At 45.0% G+C, this 8,761-nt stretch overlaps 1 protein-coding gene across 1 annotated transcript; it reads right to left on the bottom strand.

Moving 5' to 3' along the window:
- Positions 1-3,316: 3,316 nt before the first annotated feature.
- LOC125943403 (uncharacterized) lies at positions 3,317-8,450 on the bottom strand. Its single transcript, XM_049662696.1, has 5 exons — positions 8,094-8,450; positions 6,544-6,693; positions 6,163-6,227; positions 5,330-5,819; positions 3,317-3,429 (listed from the first exon to the last, which is right to left on the bottom strand). The coding sequence occupies exons 1-5, from the start codon at positions 8,305-8,307 to the stop codon at positions 3,317-3,319; spliced, it is 1,032 nt and encodes a 343-aa protein (XP_049518653.1). The 5' UTR covers positions 8,308-8,450.
- Positions 8,451-8,761: the final 311 nt, after the last annotated feature.

Raw genomic sequence — 8,761 nt, 5'->3', positions numbered from 1 at the left:
TTTTGACCGCCTGGGGTTCTTTAACGTGCACTACAACGCAAGCACACGGCCGTCTTTGCATTTCACCTCCATCGAAATGCGGCCGCCGCGGCCGGGATACGATCCCGCGAACTCGTGCTAAGCAGCGCAACGCCTTAGCTGACGGAGCCACCCCGGCTGGTAACCAACTGTTGTACAGTTCAGTAAAGCCATTTCACTCCTGGGTTAATTGTTGCTGGCCATCGAAAATTTCATCTAGCCGCAGTACTTGGATTTAGAGGCCGCCCGTTCTCTTCGAGACCATTTGTTGCTAAACGTAAACGCAATCGCGGTCATTATCCACTCCCTGCGTTGCGGTACTCATTTAGATTGCGCACAATTATTTTTTTTTTGCCTAGAGCACCAGTGTCATTGCCAATGCAGAAGCACCTGAGTGGCACAAGTTTGTTTACATTAGCATGTATGGGCACCGCTATTCGTTCACTTACACATAAATGCTGGATTGTAAACTGCAAAGTGCGGACACGAAATAAATGGCACTGCAAACACATGTGCATATTTGCGCATATGATCAGTGTCGAAAAACTGGTATGCGCGGCCAACTGCGACCCGAATAGAGGATGCATGTATGTATATTATTATCATCATCATCAGCTTATTCATGTCCACTGCAGGACATGTATATATATATATATATATATATATATATATACATACGATCTGCTAGTAGAACTTTTTGTCTGCCATTAGATCTTTTTAGAGCTTTCACATTCTGTACGTATCTGCATAATGCGTACCGCTTGCGTGTTCAATGAAATATTGTTAGATGAAACTGTGAGTAGAAGCGCTCACTTAGACAGCGTGTATAGTTTCCTTCGCAAAAATAAGGGTGTTCGCATCAGAAACATACCGAATCCTGTCTGTTTCGTACAGCGCAGTGCAGTCACTGTATTATTACGGGAAAATGTCCGTAAAACTTCATACGGGCAGCACTTTCTCTATTTTAACGGATGCTTTTTTTGTGTTTTTGAAAATGACGCATTTTCCGGGTGTTTACTGCAATTCCACCGTATATTGACGGAACTTTTTTATTGTGTAGCTATAATGAAATAACGCAGCACTACAAGCTTGGTAGACGCAAATACCCAACTCCACACACCAGAAGCGGGCAGTTGCGTGGAGACAACGGCAATGGTATGCTTCCGGTCACAGTGGCCGCAACGTGCATGAACGAAAAAAAAATTAGGGGCAGCTTCATACTAGTGATGCAAAACTGGGCAAACAGCGAAGCTGGCGACCACACCTAGCTTTATATAGGTACGGCCTATCTTTTGCGAGGTAATGCTTCAAGACTCGGTTACCTTTTCCGCAAGATCTATCCGGAATCATTGACAGACCAAGGAACAACGAACACTCGGTCATTAAAGCATCTGGACGCTACTGGACACTCAAACCCTTTTGCTCAGTTTCGCGAGCTCGTAACTCCGGATCTTCGGCGAATCGCCGACGTTTCGCCGCCGCTTCGGCGGCGCGATACTCTGGATCGGACCGACGTCGTCTCACTCGCTCTCGAATACAGGCGCGACGGCTATTCGCAACTTTCACCGCCTATAGGGGGCGCCACTGGAAATTCAATATGGCTGTCGTTAAGGGGATTGAGAAGAGGCTGCCGGACAGTGTGCGCGTCACTTCGAGTCGCATAGTCTTTCCGGCCGCAGCCGTCGTTTTGTCATGGCTTTATTTAGAATGCCACCGACTCTAGGATCTATTATGTCGCACATTATAGGTTCAGATACGCGTGTTCGGTGTCTTATTGAAGGAGAAGAAGTTTTGAACGCGGGGCACATCATTTGCTGTGGTTTGAAGGAAAGCACAGCGTCGTCGTATACCGTCCAAGGATTGTGCCTGCAGACGTCACAAGTGCGGCGACAACCGCACGAGCTGTGGTTCGAATTTAGGAGCGACGAAACCATAAAGGTGGGTTCAAGTACTGTTTACTGGCTTATTTATTTTCCTCATGGTCAGGGTCCCATTGTTCGATGAGGTATTCTCGCCGACTTCGCTTGTGCGGCCGCAACTTTGTTTACCGCAGAGCCCGAACGCTGCGTGCGAATGAAACTCTTGCTGGTGGTGCGTGCGGCATGGAATACGTGTACACGGACGTCCACTCTTAGCTACAACATGTGAGCGCATGGCTGCGCTTTTCGGAGGGCCAGTGTGACCGACACGCCGCGCATGGAAGCAAAGTAACACAGGTGTAGAGGGATCTGAAGCTCCTGCTTCTTGTCGTCTGCCTTTTCGCTTCTATACGCTGATGCGCATCGAAGCGAAAAGAGCGCGGCCACGGGCTCGCGTGGTCTAGCTAAGAGCGAACGACTGTGTACACCCTACCCTCGCTTTGCACAGCAGAAACTACGCTGCTTTTATGCGCTCGTAAACAAAAGGCATTTGATTCCATTTGACTGCCGAAGCGTGATCTATGCAATCGCACAGCACATGCCAAATGTTCAGGCATGCCATAAAGCTGATTACATCGCCGTAGGAACATTAATTTGATGTGGTCATCCCCCGATGAACTGGTTCTGTTAAACTTGATTTGCGTGCCCACGCCACAAAGGTGTTTCTTCCAGTACTACTCCGGCGCTTAATTTTATTTTATTTTTTGTGGTCGTGCAGATGCGTAAGGCCGTTAAGCAAGAATGGCACGATGATATCACATTTATTCAGATGACATCAAAAGTGCCTGTCCTGAAATGCAGCGAGTACATTTTTTTTCTTGCAGGGCCACTGCTCGTGCAAAGCAGGGAACTCTGTTCGATACAAGCACATGATTGCAATGCTACTTTTTACAAACAGGTAAGCATGCACAAAGGCGATTTGTAATCAAAAAGTATCATTTATGAAGTGGTTTCTTTCGCATATATGTACACAATTTGCAGTTAAGTTTGTACAATTAAACAGAGGTTGACGGACTGTTCTTGTCTGTGTATGAATATGCTGCTCTTCTCACAGGACTCTCAGCTTGCGATTACAAATGCTTTATTTACATGTAATACATTTTGTTCATTGCTGCAGAACCGGCATACAGAACCTGGACCTGCTCACTTCCATCGATGTGAAGCAAGCATGGGGCAAACTAAAAGGGAAGAACATTTACAAGGCCAGAAAAATCAAGGACTTGTGTCATGTGCAGTCTTGATCAAGGATCCGGTTGGACACGCAGAAACTCGATGCACTCCGACAGCAGCTTATTGGTGCTGCACCACAAAGCGCCCTAGCAAGGCATGTGGAGGGCCGCTGCCTTGAAAGTGTAAGCATTCAAGAAAGTGCTGTGAACCTATGCTGTGAAAACACAGGCTGTCAACCGGACCTGATACTGTAGCACATCCTTGCCAGCCGACACGCGCAGAAGTTCAAGGAACTGCAGTTCCACGAAGTTACGTTTACAGACTGGAACAGGTTAAAAATTTGCAGAGCTCCTATGAAGCATTTGAGCTGTGATCTCTCAAAGTTTTACGAGGACATGGTGGCTGTGAACTCGGCACAGGCAGCTAGAATTTGTGCTCAGACAGTTCAGCAAAATCGTACGCAGTGGCAAAGGGAGCGCATGCTCCGAATTACAGGTAGCAAGTGCCATACGTTGTACAGATTTGTGCCATCACCAGCACGCAGCTGGCAAGACAAAATTGTGAAACTGCTCACGCAGAACTTTGCAGGAAACGGCGCCACGAGATATGGCAAGGCTTGCGAGAAGCCAGCTCTCGAAGAATATGCATTGAACACTGGTGATGCAGTGTCGACAGTGGGCCTTGTTGTAAACCCTATGGTTCCATGGCTTGGCTTCAGCCCAGATGGAATTGTTTTCAGAGATGGAAAGCCAGCGGTCTTGCTGGAAATTAAAAGTCCAACACGTGGCAAAACGGAAAGAATTTCCGACCTTGTAAAGCAGAAGAAAGTGCCGCACATTTTGTCCCAAGGCGAAAATTATACCTTGAGACCAACACATTGCTACTACACACAAGTGCAATTGGGACTATTTCTTTTGGACTTGGAAGAAGCCCACCTTATTGTGTACAGTGAGTTGGAATCTTTGATAATAGTTGTGAGGAGGTGTATGTCATTTATTGACGGCTTGATCCGGCGATTGCAGTATGTTTATATTGAACATTACTTGCCAGAGCTTGTCAAGTATGTCAGATAAGAGACTGCATGAAAAATAAACATGCAAGAATGTCTACAATCTGGTCATCAATGAAACAAACATCCAAAACACACAATCCAACTCTACTTATCTTTAAGCAAAGTTAACCTCCTGAGACTTTTGTACTTCAATGTATAAAACAGCACATTGTTAAAAAAGTAACAGTACAACAGTCATTTTTACGGCGAGTTTGATGGTGCATATCTCCAAACTGGTCATTCTGGAAATTCATTCCAAGTGGATACGCCTGACAAGCTCACCGGCTACAATTTGTAAATTGCAATATGTGTCGTAAAGTTATTAACTGAAACGTAAATTAGTTGAATATGTGTTTCGATTTCTTGTGCTACTAATGTCCGCCTCATCGAATAACCCAGCTCGACATTAAGAATTATGCTACCTGCCACGGGCGATTTTTTAAAATTCCGTAAAGCTTAATTTTCAGCACATGTGGTAACTTACACATACACATTCAACGAAAGATTTCCTGTGTTTATTGTTCAAAGGTGAGCAACTGGCTGAAATTGTTGAACGTAACCCAACATACACACCACTGTCTGTATGTGCACGAGTCAAAAACATCTAAAATCTTCTGTCTGCGAGCACAGGTGCAGACAGATTAACGATGCCGGCTATGATAATCATTGCCTCATCAACAACGGCCAACATCTCCCAGGGCAATGGACCCTTCAGTATTCTAAACAGTTTCAAGCGTTGAATCGCCCTTTCTACATGTACACGTGCCCGGGCAACTTGCAGGGTTTTGGCTGCATCTTCCTGTGAAAACTGTGCCTGCTTCCGCAGAAATGGAGGCTGCACAACACCAATCCCCAGGCTTGTACATGTACTGTCAATATTGAACCCTTTGTCCACCATGACGTCATCCTTGAAAGGCTCTAGTCTACCCAATATATTTGAATCATCCACACACGCTTTATCAGAGGCACGGCCTCCAAAACAGTCACTCAAAAATGTGATTAGTGCACCTGGGGATACACCAACCAAAACTTTGTGAACACCTTTGTAGTGGTAATATGTAAGAATTCGACATGACGCACAATGAGATTTTTCCACCTCAACTTCTGTGCAGTCAAGCACGATTCTGACATCCCTGTACATTACAAAGCATTGAGGCTGATTCTGTTGCACTTCTGTCTTGCTCGGCCATGGGCCATATTTTTGTGCCATAAAAATAACCGTGTACTGTCGCCTCAGACACTGAAAATAATGTGGCTAAGCACCTAAAGGACAGAAAAGTCTTCAGGCGAACAAGCACTATTGTCACTTGTTCTAATACACTCCTTTCAGATTTCATATCGTCAACTTCAGCCACAGCATTAGCAATAGCCATAAGAAGTCTCAAATCCTCTACACCTGTGAAAGCTTTAACACAAGCATCACTGTGAAACAGGTCAATGAGTGTTCTACAAGTGCTGGGTACGGTGCCTGGGTTAACCTGCACAGCCTTATCAATAGATGCAGTCTGCCTCTGGTTAAACTGCAGGAGGGTGTCGATTGCAGCACTATCCATGTCTTCAAACTCACTTGGGTGGGCAGCAAGGCGAAGAAGAGCCTCAGCATCGTCATCTTCCCCCGTGTGCTCTGTGACCTTGCTTCCACTTTCATGTTCTGATGTTTCCTGCTAATACAGACAGATAATGGATAGACAAATTTTACGAACAAGGCAAAAAATGCTATGTTTTTGCTACATGGACATTGAATACATGAACAATGCTACACTGAATACAAATACTGAAAGCAAAGTTTAACACTGCAAATGTTTTTGAATAAAAATGTACATAATACTTATAATCTCGCATAACAGGGCATCCAGAAGTGAGGTACACATTGTGAGAATGCAAGTTTTTAGCCACCCCTAAACTCATTTAGGTGTCGAACTGATTTGCTTAATGTAACCAGCTATGAAGAAGGCCATATTGAGCTTTGGAAGCTTGACCACATGAATTTAAGTCAAAACTTACACAGGCTAGACTTGCACTTTCTGAATCATCTATCAGGCCGTCAAGTGGATCAACAGTCTGGAGTCCTGAAAGACACATACCGAGAAAATGTCACTATCAAGTGTAGTTTCTTTGCCTGCAAATAATGACAATGGCTTCAAAGTTTGTCTGATTGAAATATCGTGCAAAATTAGCAGCGCAGACAAATATGTTGCCCGCTTTCCAGAAAATGAGAATGTACAAAATACCAACAAACGTCTCGTCACAAAATTTAGAAAGGTATTTGCATGTACTTAGTCTATAATAAGCGCCATAAGCGCACAGGCTTTAACAGTTACCATCTCACTTCATAACCGGTTCATGGCTGTTTGTGAATTGCAGATTTTGTAAAAAGTGGCTTACTTGCTGCTCTTGCCGATGCTCGCAAGGCTCTTTCAGCTGATGCCTGGTTTCTTGCTGGATCTTTGTTATCAAGGCTCCGCACAGGTAGACACCGTGATGGTACTGCCGTCTTCTTCAGTTGTCTCCGGGCTGGTCTCCAAATTTGTGGTGCTTGACAATATGAGATCACAGTCTTAGTCACATATTTCCCATGCTGTTATTAGGAGGCACACATTCTTTATACAACCAAAAGGAACACATAACTACAACTCATAGCCACTGAAATCATGGACAAAAAATAAACGCTAGTAAGGGGCAAATAAGAAAATAACCCAAAAGAATTTGTTTAACTTCAAGCGTGCCATACGTTCTTGATTGGAAAGTACGTACAAGTTAGACTTTTTAGTGCCTTTTAAGGAGTTCTACTAAAATGCTGCCATTCTATCTTACAAACTTCTGATAAGTATATACACAGTGATTATTTTTAATCTTCACGGCTTTATTAAAAAATAATCACGGTAATGGTCGCATGAATGCTGTCATCACTGAGTGCGTTTTGGGCTCGGCAAACACTGTATAATTATCAGGGCTGTGCAACTAAGTACCCAAAATTTAACCAATTATCTTCTGAATTATTTTTATGCGGACAATGTAACCAGTCTTGAAAACTGTATTAACTGAATTCTAATGCAACCTACAGAACCTGTTAAGTGGAATAGGTCTTGAGATACGTGCACCCAGTTCTGGTGCATGGGCAATAGATCAATAGATGGAACAAGGGGCAATAAATCAAGGAACTCGTTCATGAATATAATTCATATTTTTCAAGAATGTGGTTGCAATGTGCAGCATACAGTGAATAATTAACATATAATTAAAAAAATTGCCTAATCAGCTTCATAGCTGCACCCGTTATCGCACACTCGATGAAGGTAACACAAAGCTGTAAATAATAAAAATAAATTATACTGGTAAACGTGCTCACATCTGTATGGCTAGTAAATGCCTGCAAAGCAATCAAATGAACTATTTTTTTTATTCCGGGGCATTGTTGGGCTTCACTACACGCATTTATACCTCAGAGCAATTATGTGCATGTCTGCCCCATTTTTGTATTTCGCTCGAAAGGACGAGCTAACTCCGCTGGTGCATCCGCAAGCATCGAAGTACACAGCCTCCGGAAACCGTGCTTTTATCTCTTGAATAACGCTACTTTCAAGTGCAGCAACCAAAACCTTTTCTCCCGGGTCCGAGCAATGCCGTTCGAGCCTTGAGCACAAGTTCACGGATTTGGTGCCAGTCACGGCGGGAACATTTTGATAGGGGCGAAATACAGAAAGCGCTCGCGCAGAGCATTTTTTCGTGCATGTTAAAAAATTCGAAGTGGCCAGAAGTCATCCGTCCCCTCTACCAAGGGCTGCCTGCAACCGGTATGTTTTTCTGCCTGGTAAAAGCACGCGATCTGGTGTTTCGTCAGAGCTGGCAGCGAACATAGATGTTGATCACGCAGTAAACAAGGTGTCCCGCCAAAAAAATCAAGAGACGTACGCAAGTACAAAATATTCACTTACCAGTTGTACCCCAGAAGAAATCTTCGGGCACAAAGTGTGCGCTGCACACCATCATCGTTTTCGTGACAGGCTTCCCAATTCGCAGTTTCACGGCCCACTCCTTTTTCAGTCGTTCATCACAAGGAAACGAGTGTAGGCTTACCTCGCCTTTGACTGCACGGTGTGTGCACTGCGGCACACAGCACATTTTGTTGCTCTTGTACTTCTTGCTCATATTGAGGAAACGATACGTCAAAAGAATGCCACTACGACTCGCAGTACCTGTCTGAGCTTTGTTGTTCACTACAGAGTTGAGAAAAACCGCCGTAAAAAGCTACCGCAACTAAAAACAACGCACCAGCGCACTGTACCTCCGATGACGAGTGGGCAAGCTGCGCGGGCATCCCCTTATCGAGGGTTACGATGGCTGCAGCATGGTGTCGCCACCCTCTGTGAAAGTTGCGAATTGTGCCGCGCTTACCCTGCTTTCGGGAGTGACGCTCTGCTTCGGCCGATCTTCGCGGCAATGTGTTCGGCGCAGAGGCGGTGGGGCTTTGGTGTCGCTGCGGCAGCAACGTGGAGGTATATATCCCGTGGGTCGGCGCAGTGACGTGACGGCTTAGCTCCACGTTTGCGCAGCCGCGGCAACCACTCCGCACGGCGTTGTGACGTTGTTGGAGGGACGTGGT

The sequence above is a fragment of the Dermacentor silvarum genome, chromosome 2 (assembly GCF_013339745.2).
Source record: "Dermacentor silvarum isolate Dsil-2018 chromosome 2, BIME_Dsil_1.4, whole genome shotgun sequence".
Taxonomy (NCBI): domain Eukaryota; kingdom Metazoa; phylum Arthropoda; class Arachnida; order Ixodida; family Ixodidae; genus Dermacentor; species Dermacentor silvarum.
This window is presented reverse-complemented; position numbering and strand designations above follow the sequence as displayed.

What these genes read in the sequence shown, in the direction of transcription:
- LOC125943403 (XM_049662696.1), bottom strand. Translation starts at nt 8,307, where the DNA reads ATGAGCAAGAAGTACAAGAGCAACAAAATGTGCTGTGTGCCGCAGTGC. An exon ending in AGCATCGGCAAGAGCAGCAA is followed by an intron (nt 6,228 to 6,543) that starts GTAAGCCACTTT and finishes TGTGTCTTTCAG; the next exon opens with GACTCCAGACTGTTGATCCA. An exon ending in CATGGCCGAGCAAGACAGAA is followed by an intron (nt 3,430 to 5,329) that starts GTGCAACAGAAT and finishes AACCTGTTCCAG; the next exon opens with TCTGTAAACGTAACTTCGTG.